Below are 20,850 nucleotides of genomic sequence, written 5' to 3'. Positions count from 1 at the left end.
GGTGGGAGAGTTAGCAGCGCGCTGTATACTTACCTCGGCCTTGTGAGCGTCAGCCTGGGATGTTTCCAGCGCGGTTCTCCGCGCTCTCAGCTGGGTCTGCTTTGCCATCAGGTCCCGGATCTGCTTCTCCACGGCCTCCAGCTCGACCTGCACCGAATGCAGCTCGAACGTGTCCTCACCTGCACTCAAAGGTAGACACACATCCGCCATTAAAGCAAGTAACAGTGAGTAAAACAATGGAAATGTGTGTGAATAGAGAATTAGTGTAAGCGAGATTAGCGGCAACCACGCTGGCGATGCTAGCGGGCTATATGCTAATAGCGGACTCGGAAGTCAAAAATAGAACTAGTGCTAACAAAGCGCTCTGATTGTTTTTGTTGTAGAATACGATAGGAGATATATTCACACGTTATAGAACTGAAAAGGATGGTGTATAAAATTGATTTTTAAGATAAAAAATGGGACGACAAAGAATTAACTTGACGGAGCTCAAACTCAAACCACACGGCAGCAACAAATATAACACGACGTAGCTGGGTGCCGTGGACAGATGCCGAACGGCGGTGTGCTACATTCATAGAAAACAATGTATTTGCATTTTAAAGACGTGGCGCGACGCTGCGCTTCTCGTCCGGTGCGCGACCGCCTGAAACGCTGTTTTTTTCACCTCCATGCCCAAACGTCTTTGTTTGGGCTTCCGAAAGCGGATGATGTCAGGAAACAGTGGTTGCAATTTATTTTTTAACTCTGTTCCTGAGCATTATAACCCCAATTTGCTATTGTGTGCTGCACATTTTACTGAGGACAGCTTCCACATCACGAGTGAGTAGTGCCGGATTTGCCAAAAAGCTTTTGTTGAAAGACAGAGCAAGAGGCGTGGCAGTACTGAAACACCGTCTAAGCTGTTCGCCAATCACAACGCACTGGGACAGCTAACCAGTCACAACACATTTTGTTTTTCGGAAGGCGGACCTTCATCAAAGCCGGAACTAATCGAGCCGTTTGTGCCAGGATGGGGAGAAAGGTATTTTAATAATGTAAATTATGTGAAAAATAATGCTTTTTTCGAACCACCAAGCATGAGAGCATGTTCTAGTACACCCCCAAAACAAAATCAAGACTTTGTAAAAGAGCATAATAGGACCCCTTTAACGAATGCAAAAGTGATATAAAAACACATTTGCTGATGCAGCTGTGCTATTGTAACTTCCTTATAGAAAGGAATAAGGGATTTGTACCAGAGCTCTTTACATCTCAAGTGCAACACCGTATTACATGAGCCACCGAGCAAACCTCCTGAGTTAAAAACAAAAAACATATTAAGCTGTATATGTGACACTAATGTTCACAAGTATCAGTTTTCAATGTTCGCAGCATGTTAAAATTAGTTTGAAGTCATAACATAATATTGTGCAACGAATTATGTGAAAATGAATGAAAATTAAGTTCTAAATGGAAACTCTAGCCCTGTAAATCATACTTTGACAACATTTATTCCTTTTCACACAGAGTTTTACTGCCTCTAGTGTTCAACAGGAAACTGCAGCAATTTGTACATATAGGTACGTTTTGAGTTTTGTTGAAATGTAGGTAGAGGCATGTATTTCCTATGAGCCTGGGTACGATTCCTTCCTGTCACTGGCATCCTGTTTGAAGTCAGTAAGTGTAGTCTGCATCTATTCATTTAGACGGATCACTTTGGATGAGCGCTCGCTGTGTTCACACATGCTCTGCATGCATTGGAGCGCAGGTCTGCGGCGGCATGCTCCCATTTATTGAAGCCCACACATTCTTATTCCAGGCTCACTTAACCGTATCCTTAACTGTAACCGTATGTGTGACACATCAGCCTTTGTGAAGAAGGAAGTACTCCTGGATTTCCTCGATCCACCCGACCCCACCCACCTCTCAGAGACTCTCAGGATGACTGTGTGGCGTCGACCTGGAGGGGCGAGTTTCATTCAACACCCACTGGGTGAAACTGAAAGGTTAGAATTAAACAGAACCGCGGACTAACTTTGAAGTGTGACCTGTTTGCTCAGTAACTGACGTGCCGGTGCCTGTGCTAAAGGAAATGGCTCAGGACTGGATTTGTGAGGGTAGCATGTGTGAAATTACCACTGTAAATAAAACATTCTTTTGTGCCTCATCTGCCTACCTAAAAAGGTCCCACTTTATATTAAGTGGCCTTAACTACTATGTACTTACATTTAAATTAATCATTTGGTACAATGCACTTATTGTGTACATACATGTTTTTACATTGTACTTATATTTAAAAAAATACCTGCATGTAATTACATCTGTAATTAATTTCTGTAATTACATTTATAATTACACTGTTGACCCATCCCTTACACCTTAACCCACCCTTAAACCTACCCATACCACCAAACGTGTCCCTAACCTTACCCATATCCCACCTCAATAGCAGCAAAAGTGTTTTGCAATACAATATGAACAACACAATGAGTACATTGTACTTATTTTTTTATGTAAGTACATAGTAGTTAAGGCCACTTAATATAATGTGGGACCCCTAAAATTAATAGAATATGTTTGTCCTGTATTCCAATAAAATATTAAATATCCTTAAAACAAGAAATATATTCTGAAAACAAGAAATTCAACTGATAAGCAAAACTGCCTGTGATATTACAGATTTTCTTTAGAGATGTTTTGTATTTTTTACTTATTCACTTTTGAGTTAGTGACACAAAAAACTAATATAAATAATAATTCACTTTACATTCTGTATATATATATATATATATATATATATATATATATAAATAATTTAACTTTACATTTTTTAATATAGTATGGCATAAGATATTTTATATTAAGCATTGCTTTTTTACCTACTAAAACATCTCGGGTTATGCATGTAACCATGTTTTCCCGAGAGGGAACAAGACGCTGCATCTTCTAGCAAACACTATGGTGGATTGCTGCCAGGAGGACCTTTGTCTGAAGCACGTGTGAAACAACTCCAATCCCATTGGCCCACATTGGCCGTGCCGTCACAGGCGGGCACCTGGAAGTATAAGAGGGCGCCTGCCGAACACGTCACCAACTTGGTTGTCTGAAGGAGACGTGAAAACAGGCAAGCCCTAAGCATGGCGAGGGGACGCAGCGTCTCGTTCCCTCTCTGGGAACCTTCGTTATATGCGCAACCCGAGACGTTCCCCTTCTAGGGAACTCGTGCTGCAGTGGACACTATGGGGAACGGAATGCCTGTTCACCTGATGAGAGAGCACCAAGAGAAGTGACAGACATGCACCTAACCTTCCCTCAGAAAGGGGGCAAGCCACTAATGCCCAGGGCCACTAACATAATTCTGAAAAATGGGGAACCCAGCCAATCGGGAGGGACATCCCATTAGCCAAAGCTAAGAACACCGCTTTCCTCAGAAGGCAATGATCCAGTGTTACAACAATCCAAAGCAGCATGCAGGGTCCAGGAGGACCACCCACTAAAAAACCCTGTGGTGGGGGGGCAGCCCACCCCTACTCCCTGACCAAGCCTAAGGGACAAGGGAAGTAGACCATCTATTTAAAAGCCTAACAGGAGATACGGCTAGAAAGAAACTCAGGGGGGTGCCTACTTGATAAACCCTGTTAAGGGGGGGACAGCTTGACCACAGAGTATTTGAAAAAAGCCTACATGGGAGAGACTGGATCTTCAGTCAATGGTTCGCCAACAAGCAAAACACACAAGAACAATGTTAGTCCAGCCTCTGGGCTCGATGTAAGCAGCGTCTCTTAGCGCTCGCCTGCCTCTGCGCCCAACTCCTAGAGAGAGGAGGTGTCAGGGTTCCGGGTAGAGGGATGAGGCGAGGTACTGCAGAAAGAATGGGCTTTTTATTAAAATAAAACAAAACAAACAACAGAAACTACCCCGTGGGGGAAAAACAGGCTGGCAAGGCAAGGCGAGGCAAGGCAAGGCAGGATCTGGACACAACACGACACATCCAGGGAGAGAAGACGACGAACGGACGCAAGACTGCAAACACAAGGAGAATAAATGGAGAGCAAATGAGGAGGGTAACAAGGGACCACATGTGGGGCAAATTAACTAATAATCAGGTAACAAGATGGGAGGGGTCAAGACAATTGACATGAGCACATGGCACACCGAATCAAAGACAAAAAGCCATGTGCTCACACAAAACAAAACACAAGCACATGGCCAGCAAAACAAAATCACAAGCCATGTGCTAGAACAAAAGACACGAACACGCAGCTAATGAGAAAACTCATAAGCCGCGTGTTCACACAAGACAACAGGAACAGCACGCGGCTGAACACAAACCGCGTGCTACACAACACGTGGACAGAAGAGCGCACGGCCGAGCGAACTCGAGACCGCACGCTCCCACAACAGACAGAACATGGAGCGCGAGTGTCCGGACCCCGACACGAAACCGAAACTCAAGACATGAGTGCCGGGATCTGAACACCACGCTCCAACATGAAACAGTACACGCAGACGAGAGCGCACGGCTCGAGCACACTCGAAGCCGCACGCTCACATGAAAACAATGACGTGACGCGAGTGTCAGGGCTCTGTCACAAAACTATGAATTACACTAGACCGAAGTGACAGAACCCTGACAGGAGGGGCATGAGTGGCCACGCTACTCTTCTGATCCTGCCTGTGATTCTCAGATCAAGACGGACCAGCCCCCTCAGAGGCTTTAGAGGAAGACTTGGGACATCAGGGAATGAACTTCCTGTAAGGCAGCAGACCTTTGCCTCCCTGAACTTCTCGACCACTGCCTCAGCAAGGGTGCCGAAATTCCTGGAAGGCGACAGTGGAGCATAAAGGTGAAAGGCTTTCACCTCTCTCCTGATATCCGCAAGATTAACCACAAATGCACCTCCGTAACCACCATTGCTCAGTTGCGCAAAGTGCCAAGTCTGTGGTATGGCGTAGTTCCTCGACTGCCCCAGGGGACAAACCCCGCCCTCATCTAGGTCTCTGAACAAGTCAGCTTGGTTAGCTTGGAACACAATCATTGTTTGCAAGGCTCCACCAGCTTGACCTGCTGACACATACACCCTGCCATCCAGATGAGCCCAGAAGAGGTCTGGATGGCAGAGCAGGACTACTCTCCCTCGGGAGAGAACAGAATGAAAGGAACTCCTGAAAGGGAAAGTACTTCCTGTCAGATTCCTTCCATGTCCCTCCTACAGTCCCCGTGATCGGTCTGGGACCCAAACCACGGGTGGTATAGGTGCACAATTCTCATTCCTCAAAAGATAAGTGATCCTTGAAAAGAGGGATATATGTGAACAGAGCTTTCTCGTTGTAAACTCAGACATGAGTCACAATGAGCGCATTCAGAGAAGGGGAACTATAAAGGTCCTCTTAAATTGGATTAATGAGCACAGTTGTGAAGTTTGTCCCTTTGTTTTAATTAGCCAATAGTGTTTCGTTTATGTAACAGCCCTTGATAGCTTGACACAGCTGGGTCAGTATTTACGCAAGAGAAAGACTGTACATTTTATATTAATATATCTTCTAAAATATACATTATCCAACATGGCAGAGTAATTGTATTTGTAAATGCTTTAGAAACAATAAATATATTGTCTACCCATATTAAATACACTGTAGAAGCATAAAAAGAAACTCCTACTTACTAGTAATCAGCAGAGACACTCAACATTTATTTATTTCATTAAACACTGATTTAAACATTTATATTCAAACATTTAATTTTGCTAGCATTTCAAACAGGAATGCACACTAACACTTTTTGAGTAAGAAACTCCTCCTTTGCCATGGGATCAGCAACTTTCCAGGTCCTTGCTACTCTCTCCTTGACAGTGGCATTTAAAGATTTAATTTTAAACAAACATCTAATCTTGTAATTAAAATTAAATGAGCAGTAAAAATAAAACTACGCATTTAAAAAAAGTATCAATACATTTATTGAGAATAAGTTAGCATTGGTTAAAGGCTGCAATTACAGATTATAGACTGATATGACAGAATTTTGAAATTGATCGGTAACAGTGAATATTGTGTGTGTTTTATATATATGCACGCACACACACACAACTTTAAAAAATAGTAATTTAACAACACTGTTAACTGTAATTTTTGCAAATCTAATGCAAATGCAAATCTGTCAAATGTAATCTTTAGCAAACGTGATACCAAATGAATATTGATTTTACGTACATTTTACATTGTAATGTTATGATGGCTACATTCACTTGTAGCTTATGATTTTAGTTTGGAATGTCTTATTTAATATTTATTCATGTTTTGTTATTTGTTTTACACAATAGTATAGAATTTTAATATTGGCTATTTATCAGCCCTAAAATGAAAATAACTCTCAGCCAGAATTTTAATGTTGGTGTAGTCCTAAGGATAATTAATTACATTATATGGGATAGAAAACAGATGTTTGTTGTCAATTTTTTAAAGCAATTTTTGTTTCATTATTTTAGGTGCAGTCAGTTAAGGAACACAAGATTTTACTAGGATATTGTCATAAATTGTTATTTTACATGTGTCAGTAATGACTTTGGAGTTCAATCATTAGTCATATTTTTATTTCAAACCTGTAGAGTTTTATATTTAGGATTTGCTTAGAATAGAAAATGAGCAGTATGTGTCACTGATTCATTTGTTTAGCTTTAAAGATGTTTTATGATAATTATAGTGTAGCCTGATCAATCAGATCTGCTTTTGTTCAGCAGATTTCTTTTAAATGCATCACCATTGTAAAGCTCCAGTTTCAGTGTGTTGTGTGATCATCTTGATTGGTGTAGCCTGACATTTGTCCCACTTGTCAAACAAGAAAGATCCACATCAAACTGTGATAACAGCAAGAACTGAAATCAAGCGTGTCTGGTCTTGTCAGGCTCTCCACGCTTATGTCAGCGATGTGTCGTCACATTCAAAGAAAGGACGGCAGAGCATGACACAAGAATTATGTGTGTATAATATTTTTCTATTGATAAATTACTGTTGAGTATTTTGTTATGACACATTTCACAGTACTTAGTGCAATCACAGTTTGTGAGTACAGTATATGACAGCACCCATGTGACAGCTTTGCTGTTTATGCTGTGTACACATCAGTCAGGAGACAATTAGGAGCTGTTTAAAGAATAATGTCTTAAAATATTAAGGCTTTAAAGCAGCAGCAGTCACACCCTTATATACCCTGACACAGCTGTCGTTACTAATTCATAAATACAGAAAAGCACACTAGAACTAGATTAGTAAAGCACGCACTGCTTGTAACGTGGGCCACGTGGAAATCTGACACATTTAGAGTTGTGATCCCGCCTCTTTGAGCATGTAAAACACACTTGCTCACGGGGGAGAGTTTCTGTTCTACAGTTGACTGGAGGGAGTTCATGTTCACACAGCGCGGAGAACTTTACTGACTGACAGCTTAACAGAGCGCAGAAATCACAGATCTAAAGGCCATCATGTCTGAGAAGAACACAAGTAAAGACGGGAAAAGTGGCGTAAAGAAAAAGGATAAGGACCCTGAGAGATCAAGCAAGTCTGACAACTCCCCGCAAGGTAAAGCACTGCTCTGTTGAGGTGTTGGGAAACGTGTCAAATTTTTGGGTTTTGTGAATGGATTGACAAGCTGGACAATTGAGTAGGCTTCAATTGTTTCTGACCTCAGCTCTTTTTACTGCGCTTTCAGGTTACAGGTGTTGCAATCCACTGTAACGTTTGTTAGCATGTCAAGGGAGAAAGGGCAGAAGTGTTTGTAAGCATTAACATGACCCACCGGTCCGGTGACTTAATGGAGAGGGTTTCCCGTTTATTATACAGGCTGCTTGACTTACAGATGGGTTTATAATAGTCTGGAGTTCTGTGGGGTTCAGTATTTCTCACATCGAACGCAAATTGTACCTTTACAAATTATATTTGTTAGCATAACAATGAGTGAAAGGTGGAATTGGAAAAATGTACTTGATGATGAGCATGAATGACAGCATGAACTACACCTGATGATCATGTTTACCAGCATGATCTGAGATGTTCCAAAGAGACCTAGAATATTACATTTCAGAATTTCACCTGCTATTTCATATTTTTTTTGTCCTAAATTCACTGTTTAATTTAAATTTAAATTAGATTTGAATCAGATGAGCTCATTTTGGACCCCATTGTATGTAATTGAAAACACACTCTTGGTTATTGATCAGTAACACTAAGTATTAAGTTAATGTGTGATGAGAAAGATACGTGAGTTTTCCACTCGTAGCCTCATTTTTTATATTAATTTTTCATTTATTTTATGACAGGTGTGACGCATGGCAGAAGGTCTGAGCGAATAAATTCTGTGAATTATCTCTTGGTGAAATATTATGCAGAAGAACACATTTAGATTTCCCAGCATTAATTCAGTTACACACTCATGTTGAAACATGCTTGTGCCAGCTTTAGATGAAGCTCAGTTGTGTATAATGAGTCCTGTTCATTGCGTTTCAGCACGGTGGCAGCGTGTGTGTGTGTGTGTGTATAAACGCATGCCAGGAATTACTGTGAAGTATTTGGACTTTTGAGACCAACTTAAAAATGTCTGAATGCCTCTCCATTAAACATAAAATATCAAAGCAACTTTTTTTTTCTTGTAAGAAAAATAGCATGAGTGAACAAAACATCTGATTATCAAACATAAAGATATTTGAAATTATAAAAAAATAGATTTTGTGTTTAAAATAAAAACACTTTTTTGTATGTAGTAGTCTATGGTAAATGTGATTCTCTGCACCTGTGGTTCTTCTGCTAGGACACCTGTGTGAGGAGAACTGACTTCACACATCAACTAAAAATCACCAAAACACCAGCTGATTCAAACACACTGAGACTTAAGAGGAAAAGTGACGTTAATGAAGAGAAAAGATCATTTAGACATGCCTAATGCCAGGTTCAGACTACACTATATTTTTGTCGGTCACGATAGTCACTGTGTCAGATTACACGATTTTCACTCCTAAAATCTTGTCCAGTCATGGACAAGAAACACGTCAGACTACACGGTGCTTCCCGAACATTCATCGCATGCCGTCTTTAACAACGCGCGTGATGTCATCGAGAAGGCGGAACTAGTGACTGACTTCCGAAAAACAAGAGTGTAAACATTGCTGAAGCGCTTCCGCTATCGTTCACCAGCATTTTTCTTTCTTTGTTCTGTCGTGGTAGTCCCTCGATGACACATCATACAGGCAGGAGTACTGTTGCCACAGCTCCACGAACCTTTCCTCCACCTCCAATTAAACATGCTAGTTTTTCTGTCGTGATGTCGTAAAGCATCGCAGACGCAAATCGGTTGTCGCCCACTATGACACACTACACGAGCTGAAACAATGGAATCTTGTGTCCCGACACCCATTGTCGTTTACGAATCCCCACGACACCCTACGTCAAGCAAATCGTGGCAAAATCGGGCTAAAATCGTGTAGTCTGAACCGGGCATAAGTGTGACTGAAGTGTCCAAATTTAATACTGGATATGATAGTATCCCCCCTTTAGTTACAAGCTTTAGTATTGTTAGGGAAAAAGTAGGGAAACTAAGATGACTGGCTGATCTGTCTGTCTGAACCTCATATTAGATCATGGAATTCTTCTCTCGCTGTACTGGAATGTGGACCCTGATCCGACTTGACTTTGTGGCCTAAGAAACAGTGTAGGAGTTTCCCCAAAGGGAACTGGTCCGTGACATAAAGAAACAGCTGGATGGGCAGCAGTCTGGACACAGAGACTGCGCGACTCGGAGGAAACGGAGATCAGACACAAATAAAGCTGTTCGCTGTTATTTATGCATGAGTTTACCATGGTAAAATATGTGTTGCATTTGCGATTATTACGTGCTCAGTGGAGTGTGTCTGGGGATGTCTCTGCTGACATCTGTATGTGAGGAAACCCTATAGGTGTACCAGTAGAGATTTCTACAGTCTGTCTGTATTGCTGTCATCACTGTGCTATGCAAGCGATTCTTGTTATTAAAAGCACCTTGGCAACAGGAAATGTTGTAAGATAAGGCAATAGCCTCCTGAAGATGAGCAAGATTTTATCTAGCTGCATAGTTTATCATTGTGAACTGGGAATTGGGGGTTAGGGCTTATTTGGAGTTTAGTGTTTCTGATGATTCACAATAAATTGAGCGGCTGTGACTGGTTTAAGCTGGCAAACAAACACCTTCAGGTTCAGTAGAAATCAGAGTGCTTCTGTTGGATTTACCAGCCCAGCAATAAAGAATAAATAGCCAGAATAACGACAGGAGACAGACGTGAACCTGTGCCATATGCATTTGTGCTGTCAGTGGGGCCCAAACAATTCTCACTATAATGGGCACAGCAACATTAAAGGATGAATAATCACTGAAAAACTCTCCAGATCATCACCCTCTCTGAATAAATAAAAAAATTAACAGGTTTATGAAATTGGGTTGTTCATCTTTAGTTTTCTGTATGTTCTCTTCAGACTTGCGTAGTTACTGCAGTGTTGCTATCACCCCCTGCTTGTTTGTACTTATAACTTCACTCTTCTTGAGCATCAGTATGTTGTACATCAGTCAGAAATCTTGTGCTGTAATGGGAAGATATCTAACCTGATCCTTTAAAGAAACACACCCAAATATGATTTTGTGTAGTTGTATATCTTTTTACCTTTGTTTAAGTCATGTTATGATGTTTCTACTTTAAGGCATGTTGTTTTCCCTTTCTTTCTTTTGAAAAAGATGCCATGATGTACAGTATGTATAATTTAAACAAAATAATTAATGAAAGGATAACGTGAAAATACCAAAACCATTGTTTTATTCATTATAAATATATAAATAAAAATTATAAATAAATTTACAACATGTGTGACAACATGGTCCCACCTGATATTTATGAAAAATGCTTTTGAGAGCACAATTCAACCATTCAGTTTAAATATGCATTCATTACAGTATATTGTGACTCTTTTGTGTCAGCATATCAGATACTAAAAGTCACAATATATATCGAAAATTATCCTAATTTAAGAGCTTTTTGTATTTGTAATCTACATGCAAACCACTGCTAGAGAAAACATGAATTTGTGTAATTGGGCTTGATTGATTAAAAGCTTACAGTTACAGCTCAAGTGTGTGCCCACACATTTTTACAAATTCAAAACTGTGTGGATTTCAGTTTATTGGTGTCTGTTGTATACAGCATAAATTATATTTCAAAGGCCACTGTTTATTTCCAAGCTGTGAAGTGACTATGAGAATGAGCTGTTGTTCAGTGGTGCTCCTGCTGTTGAGGGTTGAACTCGCTGTTTATTCTGCTGTTTGGTTTGTCTCGCAAAGATCAAATCAAACAGCATCATATTTAACTAGACTGTTTCATGGCATCTTAAAACATCTCTGATGAGGGGACAATTATGCTTTCTTTTTTGTCTGTGTTAGTGTAATGGGTATGGTTTGTGGTTGAACAGCTGTAGGGATCTATTGAAACTAATGTCTGGAATGATGAATTTCTTTACTGAGAGGACAGCAGTGTGGGTTCCAGATACCCAGAGAACATTTTAATAATTTTGTACAAAAAAATGAAGCCTATTTCGTATTTTCTTTTTGTATTTTTTCATTATTTCATGACATTTTTTTTTCTTATATTCATGATTGACAATTAATAATTATAAATAATAATAAAAAATTATTAAAGGGGCATTTGAGGAGAAGCTGTTCAAATGACCATACAATAAAAATATAATTACAGAATGGGGTGAAATACAGTGAAATATTGCAAGTTTGACCCTTGTGATGGCTGATGGCATTCTGTGAGTAATTTCTATTTTCTGTTTTGTGTCTTTGTTTCAGCGGAACCCAAGTTAAAGGACCTGCGGAGCGTGACAGTGGAGGATGGAAAAAAGACCGTACTGAAGTGTGAGATTGTGGCGGGAAATCCAGCTCCCAGCATTAAGTGGTACAAGAACGGAAAAGAACTCACAGGCAAAAACAAACCCAAAGGCATAAAGATTAAAAAAAAGAAACAGTAAGTTCCTATAACAGAATTATGCTTAAGAAAAAGCATGACTATATGTTGTTCAGGCTGAATGAAGATTTGGCTTCATAGAATATTGAGTCAGAAATGTTATTGTTGCATTTGCAGGAACAGATATCAGCCATGTGTATAGTATGTGGGCAAGTGATTTAAAAAAAAATTAACCCAGTATAATCCAAACTGGCCTGTGCTGAGATACAAGCACAGTGCATCAGCTTTATATTATACTGAAATTCTCATTTTAAATTCACTTCTTAACGACACAAGGCTGTTTAGTTGGGACAGTAAACAAGCAATATAAATAAGCAACATTATGCAACTTTCTACAGGGGGAAAATATCTGAACTGTTGATCAGGAAGTCCACAGAAGCAGATGCTGGTTTATACACCTGTGAGGCAGTCAACAACCTTGGAAAAACAAATACTACAGCAAGCCTAACCATCAGGAAATGTAAGAATGCATCCTTTTTACAAGTATTAAAATCAATAATGTGCAAATCAGTGGTGAGGCTATAGGGACAAGAGTGACACTGGTCCATCCTTAATGATGGTGGTACCATCCAATCCAAGCTGCCAGAATATACTGGAAAAAATCAGATCAAAACTGCAAAATTGTCCTAAGCGAACCTCTGTCTCTTATGTAGCTTAGGAAATCTGAATCATGTCAATGAATCAGTTCATCCTGAATGGTGCTCTCTTTCTCTAATACGGTATGTAGCTTTGAAAAGTCTGATTCATTCTGGTGATTCAGTTTGTCCTAGACAGACCTCACGTAGCCTTGAAAGCCTGATTCATTCTGGTAAATTGGATTATATAACTGACAGTTATATAAATTGGGTTTTGTATTTATTTTAATTATAAATGCATAGTTTCTCTTCTTTTTGATGTTAGGTGTAGTCACCCTGATTGTGGTTTTTCATTCATTCAGAAGCCCATATTGAAATAATTACAAACAATAAATAATGGCATGGGATAGAGGCACAGAAAAGGAGATTTCTGACCTCACCACTGGTGCAAATAAGATAAATATTAACAGGACTGCCTGGAGCTCTTTTGCATAAATTGTGATGTGATGAGTGAATTCTATTGAACGGTGAATCAACCTTAAAGATTTATAAAGCTTCAGAATTTCACATAATAGTTCCAACAGAGAGGGTTTGAAAGAGCTAGATAAGCAGTTATTAATGAGCTGGTGTCCAGACTAGTGTTTCATGGGCAAGAGCTTAAAGTTAGGTGGTTTTCTTGTAAAGTGATGGCAAAGATCACACTCATCACATCTGTGCAACACAAGATGACCAGTTTTTGTAGGTCCATGCTTGTTTAAAATTCAGATACATTGATTCGACGCAACTGTATTTGCTTTTAGAATTTCTGTCTTATATTCATTGGCTTATTAGTCAAAGCCCTACCACTCGTCCTGCAGCCTTTGTGCTACAGAAATTAATGATTTATTTTTGAGGAGAGGTGTACTCTTACGGTGCTCAATGATCAGACGTATGACTTTCAGACGATAGAAGGGGTGAAAAAAATCACACTGTCGCACATATCTAAAGACCTGAATATGTGTGTCCCAGTTCACATAATTGCGCCACTTTGTAGTATAAATATTGTGAGTCGTGTGTTAACACTGAAAATTCCAACATGAAGAAGTGCACTTCAAATAATCAGATAATGCACTTATTTAAACAGTACGTTGGACACATCATGTGCTCAACAGTTACAGCTGTTCTTACATTGTGGAAATATGTTGTAACCATATAGCAACACACTAAACACCGATATTGATTAACTTCGGGGTGTGAGTCTAAAAAACAGTGGCTCATAAATATCTCCTGAAAGCTAAATGGGGTTCCTCCAGCCCAGTTGCAACATTGCAAAAATGATCAGTTTTCTGCTCTCTGTAATCCGGCTTCTTAATGCCTTTTTAAATTAGTAAGCAGTGCATTTGAATGATTGCCAAGAGAGAAACGTACAAGCTTTTCCATGTCTTCCCTGAGGCATTAGAACAGCAAGCTAGGCTGTTAGTGTTAAACGGCCTGATATTGATGCCTTACAAACCAGCTAAAGAATAAAATGATCTGTCAGTACACAGACTACTCACCATAGTGCTGGATTTTAGGATGTTAAACTGATTTTATGTAGTAACATAACATGCCGAGGTCATTAAGACGTCATACATCTGACCAGGAGCTGGAGGTGGAGTGTGTGCTCTAAATGCTAAATAAAATGCAAACACATGCAGCCTCGTTTCTGATACAAGTGTACTCCCACATACAACCTCCCAGAAAGAGATTTCAACAGAGGAGGACCATCCTTTTAGGGACCCCCACTTCTAAAAATCAGACTTTGTAGAGAGGATGTGATGATTACGCTGAGCTGTATGACAGTTTCCCTGCGATGATGGTGGTCAGTAATTGTCTGTGGGTAGCTTTAATGAGTTAGAGACGTGCTGAGCTTTGTCCACAGAACAGAAGCACTTTCAGAGCTTACAGACGTATCCGGAGCCAGACAAACTCTGCATGCGCCAAAACCCTAGATCCATCTCCTTTTCAAAGGCAGAATCTCTGAATGTATGGATCCGCATTTACACTTTATTGATTTGTGGGATTTTGTCTGAGCCGTTTCCCCTCAGGTTCCCCATGTAAGCGGTCCTTTCTTGTAACGTGAGACCACCGGCCACCATTAGACACTTCCTCATCCACCAAATTCATCAAAGCTTCTCATTTGACCCATTTCAAGGAAACAGACTCTCTTCATTCCATTGATTCCACAACTGGTATTGTATTCCCGTAGATCACGTATCTTTCAGTATGTTTTTTTTTTTAGTACCACCTTTTTTTTAATCATAATTAACATTGAGGACACTGAATTTTTGTGATTATTTCTTTCTGTAACAACGTTTGTAGATCGGGAAGAAGGAGGCGGGAACCGGCGAACATTTAAACAAAACTTTAATAAAATAAACAAACACAAAATGAAAGTAAAGCGGCAGCTCCTCGCGGACGACTGCCGCACACAAAACACAAAATAAAGACCAGGCCTGGTCGTCTCTCATCCAACACTGTCGTCACTCCTCCTTTTATCCTTCCGGAGCTCCTCCATGAGACTCGAGACCGGTGAGTGGCGCAGGTGTCGTGCATTAGCATTTACTCCACCGGCCTCGCTCTGTTCCCACGACTCTCGGCACACTTTCTTTTTTGGGAAAGATATACAAAGCCAAATATATCACCCTATACAAGTCAAGTCACATTTATTTAGATAAATAAATTTTGATTTATTTAGATATAACAGTGTCATTGTCCAGCTCAGTTCAGATTTGGTTCTTATCTGATAATGTCAGTAATGCAGGTAAATGGATAGTTGTAACATGGAGGCGTGACAACGGAGTTGAGGATCCAAATGCAGACTTTATTCAAAACAACAGCAGCAAACAGGTATAATCCAGGGCAGACAAAAGAGTAATCAAATAAACAAGCAAAAGGTCAGGGCAGGCAGCAAACGATCAGAAAAAAAAGGAACAGTCCAGGGTCAAAAAAATGCAAGCCAACAAGGAACACGGAAAACACAGGAACTAGGGCTAAACACAGGCTAAACAATACTGAGCCATGTGGAAGAGAGAAACCAGGCTTTAAATAGGGTGAGACAGATGAGGTAACAAGACACAGGTGAATGCAATCATTGATGATGATGAGTCTAGGCAAAGGATTATGGGGAATGAAGTCTGGGGTAAAGTGGCAAAAGTCTGTAATGAAGTGCCCTCTAGCGAAGCTCACAGGCTCTCCAGCTAGAGATCGTGACAATAGTATTACTGTATATAATAAAACGGTTAGTTCCAGTCCTTGATTCTGATTGCTCAACAGCTGTGTTTTATTCACTATAAAGCACAGCTACGACAGCTTTACCCCATGGTTCTGTGTATCACTGCGCAACACCCTTAGTGAGTGATCCCTGCTGGCGTTATGTCACGTAATTTAGCCTTCCCCCATCAGAGAAACTCTTCTCATATAGGAGATCCGTTGATCTGTGTGCTGTGTCTGTGTGGAAGCCCACAGTTTCTGAAATGTGGAGGGAATATTACTTTCTTTATTAGTTTCCATCCATTTAAATCAAAAAGTCCATCAATTTACACTGTAATGATGCTTGCAAACTGTGCCACAAATCTGGCTGTTTTAAACCAGAAGACAGAAAACAGATGTTTTCTCATGCTGAGAGATAAGCAGATGTGCAGTATGTGTGTGAGAAAATACCATATATGGCGTAAAAAATCAATCAAATCAGTCAATAAGTGACACAGCATATGAGAACAGTTCCTATTCTCTGTTTTTATTTGAGCTCCATCAGATGAAGCATGTTAGACCAGAGCATTCTCTTGCCATTTACTATCACTGTCAGGAATTTAGTGGAAGGACAGCATTTAACAAGGTTCAAAAAGTAACATCAATACATCAGTTTTTGTTTTAATATTTGTATTAAAATATTTGTGTGGTAACCGTTTTATAAAAGTAATAAGGTACTCAAGGCGTGCTGTATTGTGAATAAGTCACGGCTGAAGGATTTGCAGTGACTCCGCTTCGCTTCATGCCTAACAACGCCCTTCAGTTGTGACTTATTCAATACAGAATGGCCTCTTGTACCTTATTGCTTGCTTAAATATGTAATCCCATTTTGTACATCAGATTTTGCTTATTTTAAAACCACCTTTTAAAATAGGATTTGCCAAAAAATCACTCCACAAATATGTTTCTGTTCACTCATATTATTTTGATCAAATATAGCTAAAACCAAACATGTAGACATTTCCAATGACATTTTGCTTCCAAGTGGTTATAGATTGAGTTTACAGTCACAATGTAAACTCAACCATGTTGCCATGGTTTTCACCAACGGCCAGAGTGGGTTCAGGATTAACTAAACAATAATTTTGTAATTTTGTTTCATATTTAAATGTGGTTGTCACTCTCAAAACTTTTTATCTGTTCATACATAGTCATAGTTCATTTAATTCTTGGTTCTTGGTTCTCTGAAACATGCATCGTTTGTGCCAAACCAGTACCTGCAGCAGTAGTCAAACAAGTTTTTTAAAACTCAAGTCATTGCTCAATTACATTACCACACAATGGTGCTGGATGTAAAAAACAAAACAAAACAAAAAAACACTGACATTTCCATTATTGGATGGCAATATAATCACAGACTAGCACAGATAAACGCTGAAATTACATTATGGCCCCATGTAAAACAATTATGAGTGACATTTTAGGGCCAGTTTCATTTGTGTTTTGTCTCAGTGGCTACATGAGCTCATGCAGTGGATGTTTCTACTGTCTGTCCTGTGGTCGGAATCAGTAAAGTCCATCTGTACTGCAGGATAAGTCGTTCTGCAAAGACATGGAAAGATGTCATACATGTGGAATTTGGGTCCAGAATCATTCATTACATTCCCTGCATATGTCTGAATGCTTTTGTAAGTGGTCATCTGAACAGGTCAGGTTTTAATTACAGTGTCTAGACATGTGTAGGGGTCTGTGGACGACTGCTGATTAACGATAGACAAAAAAGGTCAAAATAGGCCAAACCAGATCAGACTGAAATGCATTTTGGTAAGTGTTGCTTTCCTCTGAGTGTTGTGGGTGGTTGCCAAGGTCTCACTGAACAGTCAGTAAGGTGTTCTGGATCGCCTTTGGAGCTGCTATACTGTGTTCTATATGGATACTTATATCACTAACCCAAAATATGAGCAATGCTAACAGTAATGCTCAACTTGATGTGAGTCAGGCTTGCCTTTAGAGAGCGTTACAATACTGTAGGTGTGGAGAGGAAGCCGTTTTATGTTCTGGAGGTGTTACTGCAGTGGTCTAAAGAGTGCAGACTGTAGCATGTAGACGAGCTCTTTGTCTGTAGTGGTCTCTGTCACGCCACACTCTTCCAACTGAAAGACATTTGGGAAAAGATCCAAAGGAGAGAACACACTGCACCTTCAGACCGCATGAATAATTACAGTGTGATGAGTGCTGCACACTGCACTGCAGCAGGATCAGGAGATTTTAGCTTTTACAGAGTCAAGTCACCTTTATTTATATAGCGCTTTATACAATACAGATTGTGTCAAAGCAGCGTTACAGTGTTAAACAGGAAAATAGTTTGTCAATAATGCAAGAGGACAATAAAAAACAGTCAATTTTTCAGTTAAAGTCAGTTCATTGATGATTCAGTGATGTCATCATCCAGTTCAGCTCTCTTCCAATAGTGTCTGTGCAATCAAGCAGACAATATTGCCAGAAATTAAGTGTCCCCAACTAAGCAAGCCAAAAGCGACAGTGGCAAGGAACCAAAACTCCTTTGTTGAAAGAAGTGGCATTCAGGGCTGTAGAGGTCGTCTCTAGGTGCTGATCCACCATCTGGACTGGATGCAGACTGGATCTGGTGGCTACGGTGACTTCAGAATAAGAATGAAACAGACTAATATTAGAGTAGTTATGGGAAGTGTTCCCGGTTCCAGTTGACCTAATTAATGCAGTTTAACAATCCTTTTGGATTGAATTATAGAAATGTGAAGTGTGTTATGTGTATGTCAGGTTAAAGAAATGGGTCTTTAATCTAGATTTAAACTGACAGAGTGTGTCTGCCTCCCGAACAACGCTAGGTAGATTGTTCCAGAGTTTGGGTGATAAATATAGCACAGATAAACGCTGAAATTACATTATGGCCCCATGTAAAACAATTATGAGTGACATTTTAGGGCCAGTTTCATTTGTGTTTTGTCTCAGTGGCTACATGAGCTCATGCAGTGGATGTTTCTACTGTCTGTCCTGTGGTCGGAATCAGTAAAGTCCATCTGTACTGCAGGATAAGTCGTTCTGCAAAGACATGGAAAGATGTCATACATGTGGAATTTGGGTCCAGAATCATTCATTACATTCCCTGCATATGTCTGAATGCTTTTGTAAGTGGTCATCTGAACAGGTCAGGTTTTAATTACAGTGTCTAGACATGTGTAGGGGTCTGTGGACGACTGCTGATTAACGATAGACAAAAAAGGTCAAAATAGGCCAAACCAGATCAGACTGAAATGCATTTTGGTAAGTGTTGCTTTCCTCTGAGTGTTGTGGGTGGTTGCCAAGGTCTCACTGAACAGTCAGTAAGGTGTTCTGGATCGCCTTTGGAGCTGCTATACTGTGTTCTATATGGATACTTATATCACTAACCCAAAATATGAGCAATGCTAACAGTAATGCTCAACTTGATGTGAGTCAGGCTTGCCTTTAGAGAGCGTTACAATACTGTAGGTGTGGAGAGGAAGCCGTTTTATGTTCTGGAGGTGTTACTGCAGTGGTCTAAAGAGTGCAGACTGTAGCATGTAGACGAGCTCTTTGTCTGTAGTGGTCTCTGTCACGCCACACTCTTCCAACTGAAAGACATTTGGGAAAAGATCCAAAGGAGAGAACACACTGCACCTTCAGACCGCATGAATAATTACAGTGTGATGAGTGCTGCACACTGCACTGCAGCAGGATCAGGAGATTTTAGCTTTTACAGAGTCAAGTCACCTTTATTTATATAGCGCTTTATACAATACAGATTGTGTCAAAGCAGCGTTACAGTGTTAAACAGGAAAATAGTTTGTCAATAATGCAAGAGGACAATAAAAAACAGTCAATTTTTCAGTTAAAGTCAGTTCATTGATGATTCAGTGATGTCATCATCCAGTTCAGCTCTCTTCCAATAGTGTCTGTGCAATCAAGCAGACAATATTGCCAGAAATTAAGTGTCCCCAACTAAGCAAGCCAAAAGCGACAGTGGCAAGGAACCAAAACTCCTTTGTTGAAAGAAGTGGCATTCAGGGCTGTAGAGGTCGTCTCTAGGTGCTGATCCACCATCTGGACTGGATGCAGACTGGATCTGGTGGCTACGGTGACTTCAGAATAAGAATGAAACAGACTAATATTAGAGTAGTTATGGGAAGTGTTCCCGGTTCCAGTTGACCTAATTAATGCAGTTTAACAATCCTTTTGGATTGAATTATAGAAATGTGAAGTGTGTTATGTGTATGTCAGGTTAAAGAAATGGGTCTTTAATCTAGATTTAAACTGACAGAGTGTGTCTGCCTCCCGAACAACGCTAGGTAGATTGTTCCAGAGTTTGGGTGATAAATAGGAAAAGTATCTGCCGCCCGCTGTTGATTTTGATATTCTAGGTATTATCAAATGGCCAGAGTTTTGAGATCGCAGTGGACGTGAAGGACTATAATATGATAAGAGCTCACTCAAGTATTAAGTAGCTAAACCACCATTCAGGGCTTTATAAGTAATTATCACGATTTTAAAATGTATACAATGTTCAATCGGGAGCCAGTGCAGAGTTAACAGAACCAGACAAATATGGTTGTACTTCCTGGTTATAGTAAGAACTCTAGCTGCTGCATTTTGGACCAGCTGGAGTTTGTTTATCCCATATATATTATTTGATTTACCCATCACTTTATCAAAATTTCACCATCCAGTTAGGCTCATCAACCATAACTCCTTCAAAAACAGCTAGAACCTTGGAGTTGTTATAGACGATAAGCTGAATTTCTCAGACCACATTGCTAAAACTGCAGATTTACTTTATACAACATTAGGAAGATCAGGCCCTTTCTTTCAGAACATGCAACACAACTCCTTGTTCAAGCTCTTGTTCTGTCCAGGCTGGACTATTGCAATGCTCTCTTGGCAGGTCTTCCAGCCACTTCTATCAAACCTCTACAATTAATCCAAAATGCCACTGCAAGATTAATCTTTAATGAGCTGAAAAGAACGCATGTCACACCTCTGTTCATCAATTT

The 20,850-nt window shown here is 40.0% G+C and overlaps 1 protein-coding gene across 1 annotated transcript in view; it reads left to right on the top strand.

Annotated features, from left to right (window-relative positions):
* The window catches only part of LOC107564117 (pro-neuregulin-1, membrane-bound isoform-like), a 121,635-nt gene that overhangs the window by 57,267 nt on the left and 43,518 nt on the right, over nucleotides 1–20,850 (top strand). Inside the window, exons 2-3 of the mRNA XM_016249113.1 lie at nucleotides 11,843–12,017; nucleotides 12,356–12,477. Coding sequence (XP_016104599.1) covers nucleotides 11,843–12,017; nucleotides 12,356–12,477 — 297 coding nt within the window. The remainder of the gene's footprint in view (nucleotides 1–11,842; nucleotides 12,018–12,355; nucleotides 12,478–20,850) is intronic.

This window comes from Sinocyclocheilus grahami, unplaced genomic scaffold (assembly GCF_001515645.1).
Source record: "Sinocyclocheilus grahami isolate Dianchi unplaced genomic scaffold, SAMN03320097.WGS_v1.1 scaffold911.1, whole genome shotgun sequence".
In the NCBI taxonomy this organism is placed as follows: Eukaryota; Metazoa; Chordata; class Actinopteri; order Cypriniformes; family Cyprinidae; genus Sinocyclocheilus; species Sinocyclocheilus grahami.
Note: the sequence above shows the minus strand (reverse complement) of the source record. Positions and strands in the feature narration are given on the sequence as shown.